Source organism: Gossypium hirsutum, chromosome A09 (assembly GCF_007990345.1).
Source record: "Gossypium hirsutum isolate 1008001.06 chromosome A09, Gossypium_hirsutum_v2.1, whole genome shotgun sequence".
Classification (NCBI taxonomy): domain Eukaryota; kingdom Viridiplantae; phylum Streptophyta; class Magnoliopsida; order Malvales; family Malvaceae; genus Gossypium; species Gossypium hirsutum.
Window position 1 is genome coordinate 200,175 of NC_053432.1, and position 27,071 is coordinate 227,245.

Sequence of the window (27,071 nt, forward strand, 5' to 3'; positions counted from 1 at the left end):
TGTGTAAGACACATGACCTATTCACACGGGCGTGTACCCCCTGTTTTGAGAAATTTTCCAAGTTTTTCCAAAGTTGTTTTAAGTTATTGTTTTAGTCTCGAACCACTTTTAAAGCATGTTTAAGGCCTCGTAGGCTCGTTTAAGGGACAATGTAATTATGTTTGAATAAGATACGCGTGTGTATGATAATGTGTGCAAAATGAATGTGTAAATGATGTAATAAGTTCAGTAACGCCTCTTAATCCTATTCCGGTGACAGTTGCGGGTTATGGGTGTTACATTAACAACATATACATGCTTTAATAACTCACAAGTCTAGCTTATATATATTCACATGCAGTCACAAGTTAAATGAAAACAACCTAAACCACAATTGCAAGGTCCCGAAAATAGGTCTAGTAGTTTTTGGTAAGCTTACCGGATTTCGAGTGAAAATTGGGAATTAATCGGATTAATTAGGGATTTATATTCTTAATTAGTTAGCTTAATGTAATCTAAAAATTGGTAAATAATATTCTGGAAGATAAAAAAATTAATTAAATTAGAATTTAAAAATAATTTAAAATGGGGGTTTAGTTGGGTGATTTAAAATATTAATTAAATGGGAGTAATTTGAAAAACAAGGGAAATGTGTAAGAGGTTTTATATCAAATAAACCATATTTTTATAATTTTGGAGGGAAAAAAGCAAATTATAAACAAAGGGAAAAGGAGGAGTGGCCTCATGGCAAATTCCTCAAATTTTGAAAATCAAATGGGGGTTTTCAGTTTTTAAAACTCTACAACTACCTCACTTTTCACTCATTTTTCACCCGAATTGAGAGCTTTTTCTCTCTTTTTTTTACTTGTTTTCATAAACCACATATTAGAGAATAAATTCAAACATCTTCTCTCCCAAAATTCTCTCTAAAATCTCTCGAAATAATTTTCAAAGTTGGGCAAAAAGTCATTCGAATTTTTTCAAGCATTTTGATTCAAACTTCCAAATCAATTATTTGAGTTCAATTGAAGGTAACTATCATCTCTAAACTTTTTTTAAGTTGATTTCAATCATTATTTCTTAATTAAAGTGATTATAATGGACTTTCAACTTTAATTTCTTCTTTCTTGAACTTGAGGATCAACAATGATGAATCTTTAATTTTGTGTCGGAATCCAAATATTAATGGATTTCTAAGCTCAAAATAGGTCTAATAAGAGGTTTTGATCTTAAACCAAAAGATCAAACACGTTTTTTGGATCAATTCTGAGAAATTCGAATTTGATCAAAAACATAAATTATTTTTTCAAAAAATTATGAAACAGATTAAATGATAAAATTAACACTTAGGATACATGTTATTAGACCAGGAATGAAGATTAGAAGTGGTTTGAGGTGTTGAAAAGGGAGTTTTGTTGAGGAATTCCATATTTCGACGTAGTTGTGCAACATCGGTAAGGTGGTTTAGAGTAATGATTTAGATTTGTATACTTTATCAAATTCCGTATTTCTTATTACTATTGTTAGTTTGTAATTCATACTTGTCTCTGTTAAAGCTCCACAGCAAGAGGAGGATCGTGCAAATCAGAATTGAAGCTCAAATTGCTTGTGTGAGCACATTTTTGCTTAAATAGCTAAGTGTGGAGGTGAGTGATATTAAGGGCAATTTGGTAAATTGGCCTGATTATGTGTTAAATTAAAGGTTTAGTTGGTGTTATTAATAACTTAATTGCATATTGGATGGTTGGATTTGCAAAAATAGGTTTTATTTTATAAAAGAGCAAAATGGCAATTGGTTTGGTAAGTTGTGTATTATGCTTTTAGCATGATTAAATTGTATGAAATAAATTGATATTTGGAACATGAATTGCTGATTTATTGAACATTTAATAAAAGTGTTCTAATTGGTATATGAATATCGGAAAAATAATATTTGATACGCTTAATTTTATTTATGTTAAAATTGCTTAGCAACATGCTTTTACTTGCATTTTAACATTCCAAATTAAGTGACTAAACAACAGATTTTATGCCTTATATGTATGATTAGATTGGCAACATTGCATGATGGATCCATTAGATATAGTTGGCATGCCATAGGATTTGTGAGTACTCGCCATTATTTATGATATTGGAAGCATATAGCTCTTGGTGGACTAAGTTTTTTCGAGTAGATAAGGGAGTGTTGAGCATAAGTCTCCACTCATCAGGTTATTTGAGGTGATATAAGAGAGCGTGAGGCTTCGGGCAGCTCAAATAGGAGGACTGTATTTAATTTGTGGGAGTTTAGAGATCCGTTTATCCAATGTATGATCACACATTTACTTATTGTCATGGATGTATTATGTCAATATAATTGATTGGTCGTGCCAATTAATTGAATGTTTATGTGTTAAAAGATGATTTTACATGCCATGGAAAAATTGATTCTTAATTCTTGAAATAGCATGTGATGTTATGGTGAAATGTTAACATGTTGTGACTGAAAATTTAATGCTTAATTGCTTTGATTTATGCATGATTGGGTGCAAGTTATTTGATGTTTTTACTATCATTCACTAAGCTGTTTAAGCTCACACCCTCACATTTCGTGTAGAGAATTTCTGAGCGAAAGGAGTCGAGAAGCGAGTGCAAGGGCGATCCAAGAATAAGGCTCGGTAATGGCTTAAGAAATTTACTTTAGAGACTATATAAGGGCATTGTGATGCTTTTGGGACTAGTGTTATTTTACTTGTAATGGACATTGGACATTAAATTTTGTACTTTAATTTTTGGTGATTTTATAATTGCTTAATACATGATTTTATGTCTAATTGATGTTTGATTTATGGTATGTTGATGAGTGTCCGTACGGTGGTTGATAACACGGTGAATGAAGATGTATTTTATACTAAAAATGTTTAATTGAAGCTTACCATGGAGTGCTTTGCTTGTGTAAATTAATTGGTGTTTGCTAAGCGTGTAATTGGGTGTTAAATTTTGATTAATTGTTGCATATTTATTGTAAATAAATTAAATTGGAGATGTGTGGATGTTTATGGTAATTAATTGTAGCTATTTCAAGTTTAATGGGTAAGTAAAATATATAAAATCAGGTTTTTAAATGACACACAAGCTGAGGACCGTTCGTGTGGGTTTTCGGGGTTTGATTTTTGGTTTTTGTAATCTAGTATTTTAATTTGCTTAATTTATAATTTAGTCCTAAAACTTGATTGGATTAATTGAAGCCTTTAATGATAAGGAAACTTGGTAATATTTTAGGATTAGACTTGTAACTATTAATATTTGGAAGAAACACTCTTAATTTTTAATTTGGAAAATGTACTAAAAGTTTGTAAAAGTTACGATTTAGTCCCTAATAATATAACTTGAATTAGACATAGTAAATGAACTCAAATTAAGATGAATTTTTTAGGGCTTACATAATTTGACTAAAAAAGGTCAGTAAATATTTAGAAATAGAATCGAGATATTTTAACCTTAGGTGGTAAAATGACAAAAATACCCTTAAGTTTAAAAACTTAGAAAAAGTTTCAAAATGGTTCACAATTTGCTTCCACATTAATAAATGATAGTTAATTAGTCATAAATGAGGTATTATAAGGTTGGGATGTGTGCCAGGTGGTCGTTAGCTAGAGAGTGCTTCGATAGCTAATGTAACGCTTCGAATTCGGGTTGGCCCGTCCAGGTCGGGTTTGGGGTGTCACAACAATTACATATGCAATTTACTATGAGAACATACTAACATTTTCATGAAACTTAAATAAACTCATTTAGCATATTATTTACATGTTTATGCATCCATCTCACATCGCATTATCCCAATAAATAAGGTCACATTTAAACGATAATTTGGCACTTGAGGCTATGAAACATAAAAGTGGGCTCTATCACCACACATCAGATACATGGATCTCCAACACACCAAATGACTCGTAGAGTGAAACATATCCCAAAAGTGTAACATATAGCTTACACTCTCCAACACATCAAATATATCTTAGTGAATAGAGCTTAGCTCACATTCCCTTATCTTTCCAAAACTGTCCTGGGCCTTAATGCCACAAAAGCACAATAACTCACAATCCTATGACATGCCAACTATATCCAATGGTCTCATATGGTCACAAGGCTAAAATATCCACAATCACAATTTTAATTACTAATTTAATGCACATAATCTTTGCTCATAATCAATTTATATCACAAATTTGTACACAATGCATGATTATCGAATTCACATTTAATTGCACTTTAAGTGCCACAATAATGCTCATTAAGCTACCACATATCCGACCACATATGTATGCATTAAAATTAGTACATCATGTATTTCATACAAGTATTCTCACATATTACCTGTCATAATAATATCACATTCCACAATTCAACACATATGCACTTACCAAAATTCTGCTCACTTCCGCTGCATTTTTGCATTATTAGCATATCATTATCATTGTCATTTGGTATGTATATCATGCCCACAGCACAACATAATTCACAGTAGTCATCACACATGTCTCATATCATAATATCACATCATAATAATCAATCCACAATTATTCACATAATCACATAATTTCCCAAACCAAAACAAGGGAAATAAAAAGCTTACACTCAGAACTTAGTATAAGGGTTTAGGCTATTCCTAAGCTCCCAATTAACAGTATGAATGTAATCTATCATAATTTGGTATAGCAAATTAAACTAATTTTTTCAATTCAGGAGCTTGAAGATAAGTTTTTTATTAAGTTTTAATTATGTTTGCTTAAAGTTTCCATTTAGTTAATAAAATGTTCAAATTGAGTATTTTATTGACCCTAGGGGTCGAATGAGGCCTAAGGGTGAGCTAGTGAATTGTATAAGTGTGTAGGAGACCACTAGAAGGCATAATAGACAAATATTGATTGTTATGTTACAACACAAAATGCTCGATGTCGCAACATAGGGAGCAGAATCGAGAAATCATGAGACTGCCTTTGATGTTGCAACACAGACTAGTAGTGTCGTGACATACCCTAAAAGATATCCCATGAAGAGTACACTGACTGCTATGTCGCAACACAGGTCCTAGTGTATCGTGACATCAACTCTGGACGGGAGATAAACACGAAACATAGGCTTTTTGGTTTGCACAATTAACTTAAAGCTCGAGAACGTCAGCTAACATAGGGTTAAGGATGAAGACCACTAAGAATCTATAAATAGGCTCCTTTGGCAATGTTAGGGGAACCATTCATTCAATTTATAACTAGTCTTTTAATTTTACTTTAGTTTTCTTCCTTTCTTAGGTTTTTAGAATTTATTTCTAGTTGTTCTTTGTTTTCAAGAGATCTGATTTGGAGAGATCGTCAAACTTTGTAGATTCGCAATCAATTCTTAATACAATTAGGCTCTTTCATAAACTCTATACTAACAATTTATTTAACATGTTTGCTCTTTATATTGATCTGATATTGTCTACGGAAGCAATGAGGAACTAATCCCTCTATGAGGGATTAGCAAGTGAAGGTATGATCTATTAACTATTTTGTAGGGTTACTCAGTGAATCAGCTGTTTGGGAAAGGAAGAACATGAAACAAACCCTAAGCCTGACAATCCTAGGAGGTTATTAAGGTGGCAATTAACCCAAAATTGGTATGACACATCCTTGAACACCTTCATCCCACTAGACTGTGAGGTCAGAAGATAAATAGTCTTTGCTAACACATAATGTCAGTGGAAGATCGGAAGATCCTGCTAGGGTAACGGCTAGGTGGTTGACGAGGAACCTGAAGAGACAGTTGATGGGGATTACTGAAGCGAGCTAATCACCCATAATCAAGATTTGTTTTACTCTACTCTTTAGTATCTTGAATTTTTACATTTTATGTTATTTTATTTTTCTTATTATAAAAAAACCCTAAAATGCTTTATTTTATCTTTTTGTACTATAACTAATTTAAAGTATTAATTATATCTTTTAGTGTTTAGGTTGAAATTGGTTTAGCACTTGCCTCCCTTAGGTATGATCCTCGGAGTACTCACTTATTCTGTAGTAAAAGCTATATCACAACTCAACCTGTATACTTGTGAATACCACTTTGTATTTATATATTTTATTGTAGTAGACACACTATGGACGTTAGAACATCCAGGGGAAATCAAAATCGTGTCTACTAGCAGTGATTCCAAACACTCACCATTCATACTTTCGCCTAGTTGCCGAAAGCACAAAATAACTTTTCCTTGCCTTTTTCTTTACTTGTAGAAAGTCCTAACAAATCCTAAGTTTCAACAAAGTAAATCACACAACAAAAAAAATCACCATTCAGCCAAAGACTCACCTCAATCAACCAAATAACATAAGCCTAAGCTAGATTCTCTTGAAATAGAAACTTTCAACATAGCAAACTTCAAACTCAAATATCACAGTCTCTACTTATTATTTTTGCCTAAAATCAATTCCATTCATCTACATACTCATTTACAAATGGTTCTCACCCTTCAAACTACCCAAAACTATACAGATTCATCGTTTCAAAATTTCGACGTAAAATAGGCATTTTTCATGAAAACTCAATAAAACCTTAAAATATCTTAATGAAACTTTAAGAAAAGTTTATAAACCTTCTAATCATGCCAAAAACAAGTTGAAAAAGCACTTTGAAACCAAGGTTTAAACCAAAATCCTAAAATCCACCATTAACAAGCCAATTTTTGGTTTTTATTCAAAACATTCAATTTAATGGGTAAAAACTCTATTTAAAAGACTAGATAATATCAAAAATAATAGGAAAATGATTTGTTACCTTCGATGGGAGAAAAATAGACATTTGGTTAAAAATCCAAAAAACCTACAAGCTTGAGAGATGACAAAATCAATGGCGTTTTTGGTGTTTTTCTTAAAGTTCTATGGAAGTTTATTGGTTGGGTGATAATAGAAATCAACGGAATAGAGTTTGGGAATCAAATTTTGATGAATAGGTCTTTTGGAATTCAAGGGACAACAACATAAGTGAATGGGAGAAAACTGTCATGTATGTCATGTATTCTATGAAGATGGAGGGAAAAATAAGGTATTTCAAAAACTTTGGTATAATTGCTTTATAACTACTCCTATTTTAAACCCTTTTACAAAAAAATCTTTATTTTAAAATTAAATATCTCTTCAACCTTATTTTTAAAATTTGACTTGATTTTTAGAAAGTTATAGTCAAAAATAATTTCGGGTTATCACACTTCAAAATTTTAGAGCCCACTTCAAGTCAAAATTCCTAATGTACCCTCAAAACTTCTAGGCCCAATTTTGAGGTGTGACACATCCAATAACACACCAATAATGTGGACAAGCCACCATATAATGCAATCAAGCTGCCAGATACAAAATATTGTGGTCAAGCCACCAGATAATTTGGTTAAACCACTAAAATATGCAGATTACTAAACTTCCAGAATCTTCCTCCGTACAATCATATCCCAACCTCATACATGTGATATGGCATATAGAACAAAATTTTCAGTAGGCATGCTTTTCATGCGAATTGGATCTCATTACGATTTAACACAGTGGCATGCTTTACATACGAATCAGAATCAGCATAGTGGCATGCTTAACATGCAAACTAGAAACAATATAGTGACATACTTAACATGCGAACTAGAATATGAACGGAAACAATAACATGTTTATTTTTCATTGCATATCCAATAACGACATATGTCACAATACATGAGTGTCAGGGAATAATACAACATCACATTTAACAAAAAATTGCATAAACACATTCATATTATCACATATTTGAAAGTTCAAAATCACTTACATAGAATCCTCATTCTAAATAGATTTATCAATCCATTTGAATACATAGTGTATTCGCACATTTTTGCGTTTCATAATTTCTTAAACAATATTAATGTCTTCACATTTATTTAATTAATTAACAACTTCACACATTTTGAGTAGGTAAATCCCTACACTTGATTTCACGAATTCCAATAGTATCTACTCCCTTTCCAACTCTAAGGGAGAGATCAATCATTGAAACCTTAGTTAATAAAATTAATGTTAAAATGCTAAAAAATCCATTAAAGTATCTTTAGAAAAATCAAATGAGGAGACTTATTTATCTATATTCCAAGTGAGAGTACTTTTCCTAAAGCAAGAATATGAATTCGAGCGGTACGAAGAAGAATGCTTCACAGATGTGTAAAATTGTTATTAGATTCAGCCTTAATAAGTTAGAAAGGAAAGATTATCATTGAAGTTTAAGGATCACTTACGAAAAATCCCAAGGAATAGATGAATCCTTGATCCCATAATATTTCTTTTACAACAGAAGATTACCTAATGAAATCGTCATTCAAAAATAAAATGAATAGATATTAGAATTGAATGTGATCTATGAAAAATAAGATAAGAGGATTAGAAGTTCGATTTTAACAAAAGAAATTAATAGAAGATGAAAATCAGCAAAAAAGGAGATTTAGGCAGTGGAGGTGCGGCGTGGAAGAGAAGGGGAGACATGGAAGAGTGGGGAATATCTAGTGGTGTTGTAGTGGTAATTTGGTGAAGAAAAGGTGGCCAACGGTACTGGTATGGTGACAAAATGTAGAAAAAGTGGTAGTGGAAAGAGGAGGAGAAAAGAGAAAAAAAGATGAAAGAAAGTGAATAAAAATAAAAATGAGTGTTTTTAGCTGTCTAGCTACATTGGCCAACTGATAAACCATAATATATACATATTTTTACCCCATGCTTTGCATATTTATGGATGATTTATCATTAGAATTGAGGTATATGATGCTCCTAATCCTTTAATTTCATGTTTTATACATAGGTGAGCATAAGGAAGAGAAAAGAGCAAAGAACGGGCCAAAAAGGACAAAATGGATCCAAATTAGCATTAACACAGCCTAAGGAATTTTCACACAAGTAATCCACGTGTCCGTGTGGATTTATCAGTGTTGAACACGGCCTAAGCCCGAGTCACACGGGTGTGCTACGCGGGCGTGTCCCTATCGAGCCCTGCTTCAATTTCACACAGGAAAAGCTAATTTTTAGGTATTTGGGGCATTCCAAAGTCTATATAAACACCCTAAGAGGGAAAAAAATACACACAAAGTAGAAAGCAAGGAATTACTCGAAGAACGTCGATTGATTCATCTCGGAAGCAGGGATCTATATCAAGACTGAAGATCTCCCTTCAATTTCTCTCGAGGTTTTTGGGTTCTTTATGTTTTGTTGTTTTTCCAATTCTGAGATGTTTTCTTTTATAATTATGAACTAAATCCCCTAAATACTTGAGGGGGATGAAACCTAAGATGGATCTTCTTATTAACATCTAAATTATATGATAAATACTTGATTTGTTCTTAATTGTGTTATTAATATTTCAGGATATTAATATAAGTTGAATGTGCTTATTCAGTGGAGCAAAAGTCCCTATCTAAGAGTAGATCCACACAATTAAGCAGATTTGATCGCAATCCTAGACATAGGACGACAAAAATCTGCCGGATTAGAGTCAAATCAAATAAGGGAATCCATATATCGAGTTAATGCAACACTAGGGGTTTTAATTACAAAGAAATTTCAATTAATCAACCTAAGGTTAGTTGTTATTAGTCTTGAAAGAGATATTAACATAATTTAGGGATTTCTACGGATCAAGTCAAGTGAATAAATCGTCTAGTTCAAAGTCTAATAACAAGTGAAGTCTAGGTGGATTCTTCCTTGGGTATTGTCTTAATTAATCAGTTTTCCCCAAAGCAATTTCCCCAATTTACTCTCTATCGTCTTCTTAGTTTTAGTTTAGTTAGATTTTAGTTTAAAACAATTCCCCTTTATTTCTACGCTAGATAATAAAAAGAAAGTTATTACTAGTACTTTTAGTTCCTGTGGGTTCGACATCTCGATCTTGCCACTAAACTATACTACTATTCGATAGGTGCACTTGCCTTTATCATGATAATAGTTAGTTTTTAGGTACGATCATATTACTTTATCATCACACACACGATAGATCACCAGCCATGGTATGGTAAAAGGAAAGAAAATAACAATAGAGGGGATATAGAAACAGAAAGTGAATCATGGAGTGAAAAGGGGAGGTATTGGGAGAAAGTTGACTCAATAAAATAGGAAAGAATCTTCCCCACAAGGCAACTATAAGGTGGACGGCAAGGGGTTGACCATCCCTTATTACATGCTAAAAATTTAAATAAAAATTATGTGGATAATGGAAATTAAACTTAAGATCACTAAGAATTTAATTATGCACTTAACCACGTTACTATTCACTAGCTTTGTTTAATAAATTGATGAAATGATAAATAAAACTATGGGGTGTGACACAAAATTTGTAACACCTTCTACCCGTACCCGTTGCCGGAATAGGGTACGAGGCATTCCCAGAGTTTACTGAGCATTTTCAGATAATTCTGAATAATTTATTATTCATATTCTGAAAATAATCATAATGTCACTCTATTGGGCCCTTAAAGCCCAAAACATACATTTAAACATTCATGTCACATTCATGTCACATAAATGTATAATTTAAACATTCAATAACTCAATTCAAGTTGCACGAACTTACTTCATTACTTATTCGTATTTATAGTTTTACTAATCCGAAAACTTTTTCTTTTTCACGTTCAAGCCTCATATTTGAGCCACCCGGATCTTTATAAATAAATTTGATCATCATTTTTTTTTATTTCATATTCTAATACATTCAATTAATCTCTAGGAAAAATTACCATTTTACCCCTAAACTTTTGATTAATGACGATTTCATCCTTAGACAAAGAAAAATAAAGTTCTTGTAATTAAATCCTTGTTTCGAACCTAATTATTCTTATATATATTGATAAAAACCCATAAATTCTATAAAATAACAAAAATTTCCACAATTTCAACACTTTTTAATTTAATCTCCAAAACATGTTTTCACCCGATCTTGATCTAAATTAATAGTTTCATTCAATTTTATAATTTAAATGATAAAACAATTCATTTCCTTCATTTTGGTCATTTTTGACATTTTTACAAAATTGCCCCTACAGTTTTTTTCTTTTATTCAATTTAGTCCCTGAGTCTAAAACACACAAATTATCCATTTTAAATGTAAACCTATTAAGGGTGGCAACAAACAACAGTATGTATGTTACCCGGATGAAATATGAAATACTTCTCTAAATTTTTCATCCCATTTGCTTCTGTTCGTTTGGTTACAACTCCTAAGTCTTTGAATCTCAAACTTACTTCATACTTCATCCGGAATTATTACCTTGTTGCTCTAACTTCAACAAGAGCTTCATATTTCATCCAGAATAATTACTTTGTTGCTCTAGCTTTAACAAGAGCTTCATATTTTATACGGATAACTTAGTTATGTTTTTTTTCCTGTGTGAAAAACCCAACAAAACCCTTGCTAGCTGAAAATTCATATGTTTATTTTCCTCCTCCTCCTCTCCATTCCACATCCTAAATATATATAGCATTCTTATAAGTAACATTATCTATGATCTCACTATTTACTTATAAATTTATTTAAAGTTGTCCATTCGTGTCTTAGTCACTAAAATATTTTTAATTTGAGCTACAGAGATCCAAATTAAGATCCGTAAATGTTCCCTGAAACTTGACTCACATATCTTTCCACCATAAAATTTTCAGAAATTTTGGTTTAGCCAATTAGTACAGTTTATTCATTAAAGTTTCCCCTGTTTCACTATCTGACAGTTCTGACCTCTCTTCACTTAAAATTAATTATCTCACAGTACAGAACTCGGATAATGTTCTCATTGGTTTATCTTGAAAATAGACTCATTAAGGATTCTAAAAATATAATTTTTAGCCTTTAATTATTTTTCTCAAATTTTTTGTGATTTTCCAAAGTTAGAACAGGGGAACCCAAATTCATTCTGACCTTGTCTCACAAAATTTATTATATCTCATAACTTACAATTCAATTGCTTACACCGTTTCTTCCATAAGAAACTAGACTCAATAAGATTTAATTCAATATTTTTTTCACCCTTGATTCAATTTCTACAATTTATGGTGATTTTTCAAAGTTAATCTACTGTTGCTGTCCAAAACTGTTCCAGTTCAAGATGTTTATTACCATTTTTCCTCTAAATTTCACTGGTCATACAATTCAGTCCTTGCTCAATTAGCCCATCACTTAAGCTATTTTTTCTCAATTAACATTTTATTCCATCATTCTAAACTATTACACAACCTTTAAAAATCAGAATTTCAACACTAAACCTTAATTCACAACTTTTTCACAATTAGGTTTTAAAATCAATTTTTATTGAAATTACTTGATAAAATCATCAAACAACAAAGTAAAAGCTTCAAATCTATTTTAGTTAATCATAAACAGCCAACACTTATCAATGGTAGCTTTCAATTTTGTCCATAAAATCAAAAACTAATGAATTAAACACTTGGACCTAATTGTAAAAGTCATAAAAACATAAAAATCTCAAAGAAAAAGGCAAGAATTGAACTCACATATGTCAAACTATGAAAAAAAGCAACTTTCAGACCTCCCATGGCGTTTTTGCTGAAGAAGAATGATGATATCTCTAGATTCTTCAATTTTGTCTTGTTTTATATGCTTAATTTGCAAAATTTCTAATTTTGCCCCTTGTTCACACTTGATTTTTATTTTTCCTGCACACACATGCCATCCAGCCCAATAATGGGTGTTTAATTGCCTATTTAGTCCTCCTTTAATTATTACTAGAGCTATTTAATCATATTTCATAATTTTGCACTTAATTCAATTTAGTCCTTTTTACCCAATTGACTACCAAAACCTTAAAATTTCTTGACGAAACTTTAATACTGACTTACTAACACTCCATAAATATTTCTAAAAATATTTATGGCTCGATTTATGAATTTTAGGTCTTGATACCTCGTTTTCAACCCAATTTACCTGATTAATTCTTTTAAAATCGCAAAATTCACTAATTCAAAAATTCTTTTAAATTCGCGCTTGGCCCATAATTATTATTTATTAAAATTTCTAAACTTACTCATTGGATTTTTTAATCTCGAATCACTGTTTTCCGATACCACTGAAAAATTTGGCTGTTACAGAATTTTAAAAACAGAGTTCTATAGGAAAAACTTACTCTTAAAACTTTAGTTTAAAATCAAAGTTCTTGGAAAACATAACAGTTAGCACACAAGTTACGAACCCTAAGCATTCATACTGAAAAACATGATAGTTAGCAAACTTATAGCAAGTCGTAGCCACTCACTGATAAAGCTGAGAATTTAAACGAGTTTTGCTTTACCTTTATACTTGCTAGTAGATGGTCCGACTGGTTCGCAACATACATAACAAAATTAACACATTCAAGCGAACCTAACTTTTTGGACAATCAACCCTAACAAGATAGAGGATTACCTTGATTTCTACAAACTTGGTTCAGAAGATAGGCTTGACAATAGAATACCAATGAGAGAATTTTCATGGAAGAAAGATTGTATTTATAGGCACTAAGTGTCTTAGTGATTCTAGGATACTCTACTTGACTTAAAAATTTAGTCGGTTTAGAAGAAAGTTACATGCACGAAAAGTATCCTAGATACATAGTATCTTTTTTTCCTAACTGACTTGACTTTAATTGGCGAACCTCTAGTTTACAACTTAACTAGCGAACACAACTTCCAATGAATCTAGCAAACCCCCTTACCACATCTTTTGGTGTACACCAGTTCACAAAAACACTGACAAACTCCTTAATAATTTCTCTTTGGCGAATCCTAATTCGTTGAAATAGTGGCGAACCTTCACTTGCGAGGTCAAAACTTCCAAACCCGATATCGAGATATTATTATTGATTAATTTGCAAACTATTTTTCATTAATGTTGCTTAGCCTATACTCATCTGACCAGTTTTTCCTTAAGGCTGGTTTTGAAAATGGAAACTCATACCATCATAAAGTAACCCACTTCATATGTGCTACTGCAAATTTTGGAAAAGCTGTTTTGGGAAGGAGCGATATTCTTGTTTCAAGGAGAGGAAATATATAACAATGAAAAAATGGGCCAATTTACCAATAAAAGCCCCTATATTTTTAAATTTACCAAAATGGACCAGGTGGAAAATTAATTACTGGAATTGGCCAAATTCTACAAAATGCGTCCACACCAACGGGTTGTCAGGGGAAAAAGCAGGAAAACGCTTCTTCAAGGAAGCGCTTTGCCTATGTGGACAGAAAATGCTTCCTTGAGGGTGCACTTTCAGTCCACGTGGAAGAAACGCTTCCTTGAGGAAGCGTTTTCTCTTTTTTTAGGGTTATGGTTTTTTGCAATTAGGGTTAAGGTTTTGAGAGTTTTGGGCTTTTAAATTTGAGGGTTTTAAGGAAAAAATTAAATAAATTAGGGTTTAAGGTTTCTTAATTAAATTAATTATAAATTTTAAAAAATTAGATTATGGTTTAATGTTTATGGTTTTTAAGGAAAAAATAAAATAAATTAGGGTTTAGGGTTACTTGAGTAAATTAATTATAAATTTAAAAAATTTAGATTAGGCTTTTAAGGTTTAGGGTATTAGGGTATTTAACGAAAAAATCAAATAAATTAGGGTTTGGGGTTTAGGGTTTCTTAATTAAATTATTTGTTAATTTAAAAAAGATCTCACGTGGACGCTCTTTTGTTACAGTAGTTTCTGGAAAAAATAATTTTGAGAAAACGTTTCTGAGCCAATAGTGTCAAAAACACTTCAAGCAGGATGCATTGTCAGCAAAAGTACTGAAAGAAGCTCCCGCATAGATGCTCTTTTGCTATAGTATTTTCTAAAAAAAATAATTTTGAGAAGACGTTTCTGAGCAAATAGTGTCAAAAACACTTCAAGTAGGATGCATTGTCAGCAAAAGTATTGAAAGAAGCTCCCACGTGGACGCTCTTTTGCTATAGTAGTTTTTGAAAAAATAATTTTGAGAAGATTTTTCTGAGTAAATAGTGTCAAAAACGCTTCAAGTAGGATGTATTGTTAGCAAAAGTACTGAAAGAAGCTCCCACGTGACGCTATTTTGCTATAATAGTTTCTAAAAAAATAATTTTGAGAAGATGTTTCTGAGCAAAGAGTGTCAAAATCGAATCAAGCAAGATGCAATGTCAGCAAAAATACTGAAAGAAGCTCCCACGTGGACACTCTTTTGCTACAGTAGTTCCTATTTGGCCTGAGGTTATAAATGAGCCAAATTTTTTTCTCAGATTGCATAACTTACAGCAAAAAAAGAGAGAGTCTAAGAAGGATAGAAATTAAAGATGAGTGAATGAATTAATGATGTTATTTACTATGATGGTGAGGTTCGTCACACTGAGAACGATGTTGTTTTTTTATCGGAGAATACAGCGCGATTGGTTTTTAACTAGCACATTGATTTGACAGAACTTCGCAAAAAAATTAGGCATAAAATATTTGGAACGATGCCAATGAAAGTTTTATCTATTAAGTATCAATTTTGTGCTTCTGTTGATCTTGTGATATATGACTCGTTCGATATCAGAGGTGCTCGTGGCTTGGAGGCAATAGTGCAGACTCATCTCGCTAGTGGAACACCCTATCTTTAGTTATATGTACATTTTGCATCCCTAAATAATACATTTGCGACTGTTGTTCGAGAGGAATACACGGCTCCTGCCCAACACTTCGTTAGTGGGTTACAAAACACGGAATCGCCGGTGTTTGGTATCGGTATGGAATATACAACCCCTGCACGACACTCCGTCAGTGGATGGGACATGCATCTCGGTGGATCGATGTTTGATGCTGAAAATACGTACTAGGGAACGACATCAACTTCTAGTGGTTGGTAATCTACATCCAATTGGGGACATTATGAAATGCCCAAAAGAAGGGATGATGTACTCCCTACGACGTCCACCAGTGAGGGGACCTCATACGTCGCAGATAATGGTGGGTTAGATGATGAGTCCGATGTAGATCCACTTCGAGAGCCCGACCCTAATGGTGTAGAAGTTGGATTATTTTCTGAACCGGAGCCTATTCCAACTGAACTTGAAGATGTTAAAGAGGGTTCAGATGAAGAAGAAGATCCACGATTCAGGGCATACTCGTCTCCAGCACACATGCATAATGTCAATCTATCTGCAGATAATGCGTTGGAGTTTTCAGATCTACCACACAGAATGCGTGATCGTACAAGTTCGTTATTGGATTCGAGTGAATTTGAAGTTGGTAAGGAGTTTTCTAATAATGATAGTTTTCTTTGTTCATTGAAACAACATAGCATCAATAACAGCGTTAACTACCAAGTGGTTAAATCTAAATCTGATAAGTTTGAAGTGAAATGTACAGTGCAAGACGGTACATGTTCATGGAAAATCTACGCCTCGTTGAGGAAAAGAATAGGGTTGTGGGAGATAAAAAAGTACAAAGGTCCACATACATGTGCTGCAGGTAAAATATTTAAGGTTTTTTAATAATATTGTTATTATGTAATATTGCATTATTTAACGTACTTCGTTGACAGGTATTTCACAAGATCATCCCAATATAGATTCAGCTATGTTAGCTAACTTAATACTACCCACAGTGAAGGCAGATCTCAGGACTTTAGTGCCGGTCTTAATTGCCAATGTTTGTAGCCAAATGGGGTACACACCCTCTTACCATAAGGCTTGGATAACTAAGCAGAAGGCGTTGGAGAAGATGTATAGTGGGTGGGATGCTTCATATAATGAAATATGGCAGTGGTGTCAAGTGCTAGAAAGATACGTCCCAGGTTGCATAACAGACCTTGAAATGAAACCTGCGTACTACAACGACCGATTGCTCCGTGGATGCCAAGTGTTCAAAAGTCTGTTTTGGACCTTTAAGCAATGCCCAGACGCATTTCTATACTGCAAGCTATTGGTACAAATTGACGGTACCTTTATGTTTGGTAGATATACCCATCGACTATTGCTGGCAGTGGTACAGGATGGCAGTGGGAGAATCCTTCCAATTGCGTTTGCAATAACATCGGGGGAGTCAGCTGATGGCTAGGATTTCTTTCTTTCTAGGTTAAGGAGGCATGCCTGCCCCCAACCTGATATCTGCATTATATCGGATTGAGGCACTAGAATACTAGCTGCAATTGAGCGACAGGGAAGCCTATGGCTTCGCACACACCATTGGTATTGCCTAAGGCACGTTGCTTCCAACTACAACATCCAATATCTATCTAAAAGTGAACGACGGCAAGTGACCAATATGAGTATTTAACTTAATCTCTATTAATATAATTTTGTTTGTAATATTCAATTTATTCTGAATTGAAGAGTGGTACGTAATTTTCGCTATCAACTTATATTGGCATGGTATGAGATAAGTAAAAACCGTTTTCATGAGATGTTGGCGATTTTTCATTCAGTTAATAAAGAAGGCCATGACTACCTATGTAACATACCTTTCTAATAGTGGACACAAGCATACGATGGTGGCCTACGATATGGTCATAGGACCTCAAACTTGGTTGAATGCATAAATTTTGTTCTAAAAGGAACGCGTCATTTACCGATAACATCAATTGTGCGAGAGACATATTTTCGTTTAGCGGCGCTATTTCCAAAGCTAGCAGCGAGTTATGTAGGCCAAATGCAGGGAGACCATGTATGGTGCACGAAGGTATTGCAAGAAATTAACAATGCGAAGGTGCGGACGAACACTATGCACACAGTGTGTCACGATCGAGACAACTTATGGTTTCGTGTGACAGAGTTTAACAGACCGCACCAAGGTATTACTGGCAGGCAATATCGTGTACACTTGAGAAATAGGACTTGCGACTATGGGAAGTTTAACGCACTTCGTTATCCATGCGCTCATGTAATTGTAGCTTGTCAGAATCTTCGTCTGGATCCCATGAGCTATGTCGACGGAGTTGACAAATTAGAATACATGTACAACATGTGGAGACACGTATTCCCACCGGTCCCAGATGAACGTAAGTGGCCATCTGTATCGCTTGTTCCGTTTAAGCTGTTATCGGATAGAGAGTTGCGGCGCAAACTAAAGGGTTGACATTGCTCGATTAGAATACACAACAATATGGATATCCGAGAAATAACCAATCAACAGAAGTTGTGCGGATGGTGTAGGAACCTAGGCCATACAAGTAGATCATGTCCAAATTGCAATAGTTGATAGTTGTTGTAATTATTTATATTTTATTACATGAAATAATATAAAATATTCAAAATATTGCCTTATTCAAAAGAATTTCTATTTTATTAAAAATATAAGACTAAATTACAATTACTTTATTCAAAACAACCTTTTATTTTATTACATTAAATAATATAAAAATATTCAAAATGTTTGTACAAATATATTAAAATAAAAATCAATGTCCGTGCCTGTCGGATTCAGTGCCACATGGAGGTAGTCGATGGTTATGCGCTGGATTCCTCTTTTGTCTAGCTTTCAGCGCGGGTTGTGGTTGCTCCGGCAAAGATTTTGGTCCCTCCAGCAAGGGATCTGGCTGTAGGTGTTGGGAGGATGACCTACCTTGATAGAATAGTGACTGCGGAGGTGTTTGCATCATCAATGGCAAAGGTGTTTGAAACCCATAAGGTGATGGGGATTGGTAAAAAGAAGAGCTCCCCGACGGCCCCTCGTGCGATCTCGAGTACGATGGTGGCCTATAGATCGGTGGTCCACTCAAAATAATCAAAAATGAAGATGAACCGGGCCATGCATTCCAACCTGTCATAAGACTAGAAAAATAAAACATATATGGGTTAGGATACATAAAAAGGCTAGGATACGCACCTGGCATCATCTGAAAAGGCTGTGCTGTGAGTGTCGTCGGTTGAAGTGTTGGGCCCGGTGACTGTGTGGGTGCTGTTGCTAGGCTTGCTGATTGTATGAGCACTGTTATAGGCCGGGTGATTGTGTGGGTGCTATTGATGGGCCTGCGTCGTCGTCCATTTTTCTTGGATTTAAAGGGCCACGTCGTTCCCTTTGGACACGCAATTGCCGCTGCCTCTCCACTTCCAACAATAAATATGGCTTGTCATTGATCTTAAACCATGGCATGTATTCCGGCACGCACGCTAACTTTGGAACAATGATCGGTTCCCGAGTAGGTATATAATCATACCGATCTTCCCACATTTAGATAAAGTGTAACCAGAATCTCGGCCAATCCGTATGCAATTACCGTAAGTCATTCTATGATGATCATCCAACACATCAGGTGCCACGGGAATTGGTTTTCGGAATCCAAATTGCCGTAATACTCTGTCTAACTAGTGCATCTCCACGATCGCAAAGTTTACCAATGGGACCTTCACATGCCAAGCGTTCAGATTTTGCAAGTATTCATCCGGAATTACTGCCCGAATTGCCGGATCTTCGTATAGTGTCCATTGAAACTGTATGAAAATGATGGAAATATTAGTTATATACATAATACTAAATACTAAATACGAATCGACTATTTTATTATGTATGTATATCTATTTTTTTAAATACTTACTTGTGCTTCCGATCGTTGGTCTAATAGAAGTCGTATATCTTCAAGAGAGGTAGGTAATCCAACATAACTTGCCAAATGGTTCCACCTAATTAAATAAACTTTTAGCATACGATTATATTTTAAATCTACGTAATAATTGTAAAATCTAATATAAAATTTACCTCATTATGAGTGGGAATGTATATGGGTGGTCCACTCGAGGACGTAAAAATGGAAAGCGAAACTGTGTCCATAATTGCAGTAGAGATAGGCAACCTCAGATTTTCGCTTTATTTGGTCGCGTCGCCCTGCACATCTCCCAGTACAGTGTTGCCAACACGGCAGACCCCCAACTAAATTCACCAGCTGCTCTAAAATCAACAAGTTTCAGCAGCCATCTTAGATGTACAAGGTTTCGTGACAAGTCCGGCATCAAATAATCTTCAATTATCTCAAAAATGTATGCCGAAGCTTATCGTATTCTTTCTAGTTCGATAGAATCATCATCCGGCTCTGGGAATTTGTCTCGTAACCAGCCCATCTTGATCCGACCTCTGTTAATATTATCCAGAATAGCACCCAAAAGCTCATAGCATACCTCTCCCCAATCAGCAGAATGAACGGACCCAGTGACTACGTCCCCGTCCACCGACAATCCCAATTGCAAATGCACGTCTTCTAAAGTGATAGTAAACTCTCCATATGGAAGATGGAATGTGTGCGTCTCGGGTCTCCACCTCTCTATCAACGCACTAATGAGTTTCGGATCCAACTTGCACCCCCTGCCTATCGTAGCCACTTGCCAAAAACCCGCTTCCCGCAGATAATTTTCTATCAACGGTGATGGAGGACCAGCCATATTACGGATATAGTATTGCAATATCCGATCTACAGACTTTTATAAGAAATAATAAAATAAAAATTATTTAAAATTGCATAAATGAAAAAAAATCTTAAATAATATTTAAAAATTAAATTTAACACTTACCATTTTCATTTGTTTGACGAATATGTGTTTATCATCGAGACGAATTAATTCTCCAGCCATTGCTAACACGATCAAATTTTTTTGATTTAAAAAAATAAATTCAGAAAAAATAAAATTATAACTTTTTTGAAAAAATTAACGAGAGCTTTGAGAGAAATTTGAGAGAAATTTAAGAGAAATTTGAGAGATTTGAGAGAAATTTGAGAGAATATTGAAAGATTGAAGATGGAAAGGATTTAAGTGTGAAAAAAATGAAAGGGGTAGGGGTTTTTATAGTTTTATTTTTACCGTTGAGAGTTAGCAATGGTCAAAAAAGTAACCGTTGGTATTGTTTATGCACAGGGAAAACGCTTCCTTGAGGAAGCATTTTCCTGCTTTATCCCCTGACAACAAGTTGACATGGACGCGTTTTTGGGAGAAATGACCTATCCCAGTAATTAATTTTCCACCTGGCCTCTTTATATTTAACAAGACAAAAGTTGGAATATAATGGTAAAAGCAAATTTGCGGATTAACCAAATAAATTTTATATTAAATATAAAAAAATTAAGGCAGCACTCCTCCAAACACGGCGATAGTGTTGATGTTGCAGCCTCCGTTTGCATTTTGATGGTTGGCTTAAGTAATTATTAATTATTATTCCGTCGGCCCCGGATAAGGCGATGCTGACAAAACCAAAATGCAGAGGCCAGAATTTCCATTAGCAAAGGAGATATTAATGCTGTAAACTCAGTTACCATGTAAAATTGGATTAAATGCTTTATAAATTGCAATTAAAGTTAAAATAGATGGATGTAGAGTCTTGGGAGTTACGATTTACCTTGCCTTTCATCCCACGCCATGAATCCCATAAAGCAATAAAACTTGCCGTTTCTTTCTTCCTTCTTCATCGTCTTTGAATCCACACCCACGTCTCTGCCATGGACACCAAAAACAAGGATGTTATTCGATTAGAGCGTGAATCCGTCATCCCCATCCTAAAGCCCAAGCTCATCATGACTTTAGCCAACCTAATTGGTATCCATTTATCCACTTCCTCTTTTTGGGTTTCTCTTACTGTCCTTTTAACTAATTTCATTCGCGCGTTACAGAACATAGTTCTGATCGGGCCGAGTTTTTAAAGTTCTGCAAGAGAGTTGAGTACACGATACGAGCTTGGTATCTTCTCCAATTTGAGGATTTAATGGTATTACAAACATAATCCTTGAAGCATTTTGTTCCTATTCCTTCCCTTTCTCCCTAATTTTAGTTGGACTTATGTCCGCAGCAATTATACTCCCTCTTCGACCCTGTACATGGGGCTCAGAAATTGCAGCAGCAAAATTTATCTTCTGAAGAAGTAGATGTACTTGAGCAGAATTTCTTGACATATTTATTTCAGGTATTCTGCTCTGCTTCTAACGGGTAAAACAGAAACAATGTTCTCTATGTATAATAACAACCATTTATTATGTGCAAGCAAGTGTTATTGATATGATGACTTGAATTTCATTTATGATAAGTGTGTCTCTGATGTTTCCATTAACATAACTAAAATTGATTCCAACAACACCATATATGCTACTTATTTTGGCTGCTAATTTAGCATCACGATGGTAGTTGAATTTCCCTTTGGTGTACAGGTGATGGAGAAGAGTAATTTTAAGATTGCTACAGATGAGGAGATTGATGTCGCACTTGCAGGGCAATATCTTCTTAACCTTCCCATAATAGTTGATGAATCTAAGGTCATCTGCAACTTCGTCTGTTTTGTATATTATCATCTCCAGTTATTGAATCTTTATATCAATATACCGAGTGGGTTTTATTCTGTGTTAATAATATTATTCTTTTTTTATCTTACGCAGTTTGTTTTCATTGAATGCAGATTGACAAGACACTTCTGAAGAGATATTTTTCAGAGCACCCCCAACCAAACCTTCCTGATTTTGCTGATAAGGTTGTGATTACAATTTAGCATAGAAGGTGCATCATTGTTTGTGTTGTTTCGGACACTCACTAGTAAGACGAAGTTGCTCTTGAGTTTGTCATATGAAAAAACCAGAAGGATTTTGATTTTTGAACTTCTTCTCTTTATTGAGCAGTTAGTTTTCACTAGTTTGTATTTTTTCTGTATTTTCCGTGTGGTTTTTGCTATGTATTTGTACATCAGACGGATCGGAGTCCAGAGACTTGTTTTGGTTAATGGCATAATATTATGCTTGAGACCTATAAAAGATGATTTTCTCAATGATTATGCACATGCCATATTATTGCTCTAAAGATATAATATATCCATAAATTACATTAAAAGTGCAGAGTCATTTCAATACCATATCATCAAAGAAGTTTTGGATATGCTTGCTTATACATATTCGATTCAGATGTATTAGTTGATATCCCTCTCTCCTAAGCTAAGCATAAATCATTTTGTCTTTTAGTACATTATCTTCAGACGTGGGATAGGAATTGATCGTACAACGGATTATTTTTTCATGGAGAAGGTGGATATGATCATTACACGTCTTTGGACATTTCTTTTAAGGCTAACACGGTGAGCATCTTTAGGGAAATTATTACCTTTTATGAGTTGTTTTGGTATATTTTTGGCTAAAGCACCTTTAGATACAGTTGCTTAGAGGTAATTGGAAAACTGACTATGGTTAAGCCTATGGAATGTAATTTAACAAAATTTTCTGTAACTCAAAATATCTAGGAATTAGTATGACTGGTAGGTTGAGGTAATGTTTGACCATTCTGCGGTCTTCATTTATTAAGGGTCCTAAATTGTTAATTTACTGCAAAGGAAACAGAGTTCGCCATGAGATGCCAGGGGTGGATGGTAATGGCCAAGCCCCCCCCCCCAAAAAAAAAAAAGAACGAAAAATTTTGGACATTTTCGTTACTTCCTTGAAATTTTTAATTAAGTACTCCTAAAATTTTTGAAAATTCTCATTATTCTCACAAAATATTTGAAAATTTTAATTATGCCTCCAAAACTTAGTCCCAAGATCCACCACTAATATCTTTCTTCTCTTTCTTGTAGACTTGATTGCTTCATACATTTTGTTTTTCTTCCTTTTAATGCTTTCCAGAGATATGATCCTTGCAGATTGGAAAAACTTTTGAACAGAAGATTAAGAGAACGACATAAGAAAGAGCCAAAGAAGGATGATGAAATTAACCCTGAAGCAGACAGTGAAGATTTGTTTGTTGATCGGATCCGTCTTGAAAATATGGACCTAAGGTTGTGAAGTACCACCTTATGCTTTTATTTTCGAGGACAGTACTTATTTATGAACGTATATACCATCTAAGTGCTTTCTAAGCAAGCCACTTGTAGGATGCTTTCCATGCCATCATCATTAAATTTGAACTAGTCTTGATAATTTACAATTTTGAAGCAGCTACTTTTTTTAGCTTTATGTTTTAATTTCAGTACGAATATTTGCATATCTTTCCTCTTAAATAGTTATATGATTTTATCATTAGCAGCATGTCTTTCCTAAACTCTGGTGGTGTCATTAGTCAATTACTTGCTTGTTCTGTATTAAGCAGCATCAAGAAATTGGTGAGCAAGACTACAATCCAAGAGCCTACTTTTGATAGGATTATTGTTGTCTACAGGTACTGCATGTTGCATCTTACCATACAAGTTTCCAGTTGAGATAAATTAGAAATTGTCAATAGTGTCTTTCTTCAATAATTGATATGGATATATTAGAAAGCCAGTTTATTGGTCTACTTTATTTCAAGGTTGAACATATTGATTGTTGGAACAGTATTCTGAAAGCACCTCAGTTTCTTATTCTCTTGGTCTTGAGAGAATTATCTTATTAGTAAAGAAAAAGAAAGGAGAAAGGGCATCAAGACAGAAATTTCTATGGATAGAGAATCATATTTTCTTTAGGAAAAAATGCTAAACTGCTGATGGATTTGGTGTCTTTCTAAATTAGTTAAATAAAAATCATGAAGAGCAATTCATAGAAATCTAAGATGTGAGGTGAACTTCCAGGAGAGCTAGCCCCAAACCAAATATGGATCGAGGAATATACGTAAAACATTTCAAAAATATTCCAATGGCAGATCTGGAAATAGTCCTTGTGAGTCTCTCATCTCTTTGCTCAAAGCTTTTATATGATCAAAGTGTATGATATTATTTTTGTTTTTTCATAACAGCCTGAAAAGAAAAATCCAGGATTAACTCCCATGGACTGGGTCAAGTTCCTTGCCTCTGCTGTTGTGGGGCTGGTCAGTTAAGCAATGATGTTTCTCTGTTACCTGTTCTTGTCTTTCCACCATTGCTTCATTTCTGCCTGGTATTCATATTGATTGAATGCACTATTATTGTGCCTTTATTCACAGGTTACTGTGTTTAGTTCTCTTCAAATGCCTACAGCTGATCTTTGGGTCATCTTTGCCATTTTGTCAACTGTGATTGGTTACTGCGCTAAGACATATTTCACGTATGCTTTCCTCCATCTTGGATTAAATGTAATATGTCTTATGCTCTTTGCTATATGTCGTGGGATCAATGTTGATGGATCCATTCAGAAATATAAGCTGGTAAAGGGATGTCCTCTTATTTATACTATGTTGTCCCAGGTGCCTCTGGTTGGCTGTATAGGCACTTATACTTAATTACTTGGTGTCTCCGTTGCTTTACATGTTTCACATTGTTTGATTGATTTGTGTTATTATTTTCATATTACATTTTAGGTTTGAAGCAAACATGGCTACATATCAGAATTTAATAACACAGTCCATGTATGACAAACAACTCGATAGTGGAAGGGGCACTTTACTTCACTTGTGTGATGATGTGATTCAACAGGAAGTAGGTTGCATTCCTTTTTTTTTTCCTTCTGTCTTGTATCGGAAATTTTAGTACATTTTCCTGCCAAAAGCAAGAAACTGTAGCATCTATTTTTTTATTTTGATTCATATTGAAAGCAAGAGAAGCTGTATAGCCTTCACTATTCCAAGCCTTAATTGCTTGGTTACACAGTTGCGAAGCTTTGATGTGTAGTGCATATAGGATATGAAACCAAACAGAGTCTTATCTTCAAATGAGCTTTACTATTTGTTTATTTTCCTTCTGTTCCACAATATTCCTTTATTCTGAACAACAATCTTGACTGCAGGTGAAAGAGGTAATCATCTCATTCTTTATACTAATGGAGCAAGGTAAAGCCACCATGGAGGTATGCATCATCATTTTTTCATCATTCCTTGCTTTATAGATATTCTTCAATGTGACAAATTTTTATGTGGGTCCATTTTAGTAGAGCATAACCTTTTAACAATTCAATATAGGACTTGGATCTAAGGTGCGAGGAACTAATTAAAGAGGAATTTGGGGAGAGCTGTAACTTTGATGTGGATGATGCAGTTGAAAAGCTAGAGAAGTTGAAAATTGTTTCTCGGGTCCTTATATTCCACCTCCATAAACTTGATTATATTCATATTTGTTAAATATATTCATCTTTTGGGTTCAAGTTAGTTAATACATTTCTTGTGGATAAATTGGTTGCAAATGTTTTTGAATTCAGGATTCTATTGGACGATTTTATTGTGTTGGACTGAAACGTGCAAATGAGATTATTGGTGTAACCACTGAGGAACTCGTGCTGAAGGCAAGACAGGGTTCTATTTCAGCTTAATGCTATGCTACCTTGGTGAGGTGGGACACTTTCATCTATATATACAAATGTATTTCATATGTGTGTGTTTTCTTAAAAAAGTATGATACTAATTTTATAATTAGCAGAAGAATAATTCAAGGGCCTGGTTATTTTTTTTAAATTATGATATTAACTTAGTAATTGAATTTGAACTCAGGATGGTGAGTGGAGGATATACATGTATGAACCTGAGTCACGTGTTAATGAGGTTATCAGAACCCTAAAATCCTTGCTTCATATCATGTGACATGGGAACTGGGAAGACGTGGTCCGGCAAGCAGCTATGCAGTTGTGCATATTGTTGATTTTAATGTGTGTATTTCCTTATCTCAATTTGAGGGTTTCATTTTCTGTCATCTATGTGCTGTACATTATATTTTGGGGTATGTGACTTGCATGTTGTAGCTTCATGAAAATTGCTAACTTTGTTTATATTATGCATTGAGATGTTTGTTTGGAAGCACGAGTTCCAGAATCTAGAATGTTTGAAGAACACCGTGAGAAGCAGCCGATCTAACCTCTAGAATGAAACAGAGGAGGTTGGTTTTGATCATATATAATTCTTCAAGTAGCTAGCCAATATTCTATCCTAATATTATTAAGCTCTGCCATTCATACTCCGTATTTTGTATGTTGGTTCTTTATAAGCATTAGTGTGATGCTTATAATGTCAGATTCATTAAACTGCAAATGCAAGGATGGATATTTTAACTTTTAGATCACCAAAGGAAACATTAAATTAGATGACACATGCATACTTTATTGCTCCATCCCATCTAACTAGAATATCAGAAATTGTTAATATTTTCTACTCTTTATCTTACTGATTGGGCACTGCCTTCTAAAAGCGTAGTTCTTACAACCTTTCTGGTGATTGAGAAAAACATCAGCTAACCCCCCCTCCCCTATCTCGTACCTTTTCCTCTTGTTTTCAGGATTGCTGCCGGCAACACC

The 27,071-nt window shown here is 34.2% G+C and overlaps 1 protein-coding gene across 2 annotated transcripts; it reads left to right on the plus strand.

Moving 5' to 3' along the window:
• The first annotated feature begins 21,120 nt into the window (after positions 1–21,120).
• LOC107888448 (uncharacterized) lies at positions 21,121–26,577 on the plus strand. 2 transcript variants are annotated; one of them, XM_016812556.2, is made up of 16 exons: positions 21,121–21,471; positions 21,546–21,640; positions 21,722–21,835; positions 22,077–22,181; positions 22,322–22,393; positions 22,875–22,987; positions 23,546–23,680; positions 23,992–24,060; positions 24,449–24,536; positions 24,613–24,684; positions 24,799–24,899; positions 25,153–25,270; positions 25,578–25,637; positions 25,750–25,860; positions 25,986–26,116; positions 26,275–26,577. In XM_016812556.2, the coding sequence occupies exons 1-15, from the start codon at positions 21,375–21,377 to the stop codon at positions 26,094–26,096; spliced, it is 1,461 nt and encodes a 486-aa protein (XP_016668045.1). In that variant the 5' UTR covers positions 21,121–21,374; the 3' UTR covers positions 26,097–26,116; positions 26,275–26,577. The 2 variants fall into 2 exon arrangements, with proteins under 2 accessions (XP_016668045.1, XP_016668046.1); XM_016812557.2 differs by lacking the exon at positions 23,992–24,060 and having other exon boundaries at positions 21,211–21,471.
• The last annotated feature ends 494 nt before the right edge of the window (positions 26,578–27,071 follow it).

Excerpts from the sequence above, each read along its gene's own strand:
- LOC107888448 (XM_016812556.2), top strand. The coding sequence starts at position 21,375 with ATGGACACCAAAAACAAGGATGTTATTCGATTAGAGCGTGAATCCGTC. Across the intron at positions 22,182-22,321 it reads TAATAGTTGATGAATCTAAG|ATTGACAAGACACTTCTGAA; the intron begins GTCATCTGCAAC and ends CATTGAATGCAG. Across the intron at positions 25,271-25,577 it reads ATGATGTGATTCAACAGGAA|GTGAAAGAGGTAATCATCTC; the intron begins GTAGGTTGCATT and ends TCTTGACTGCAG.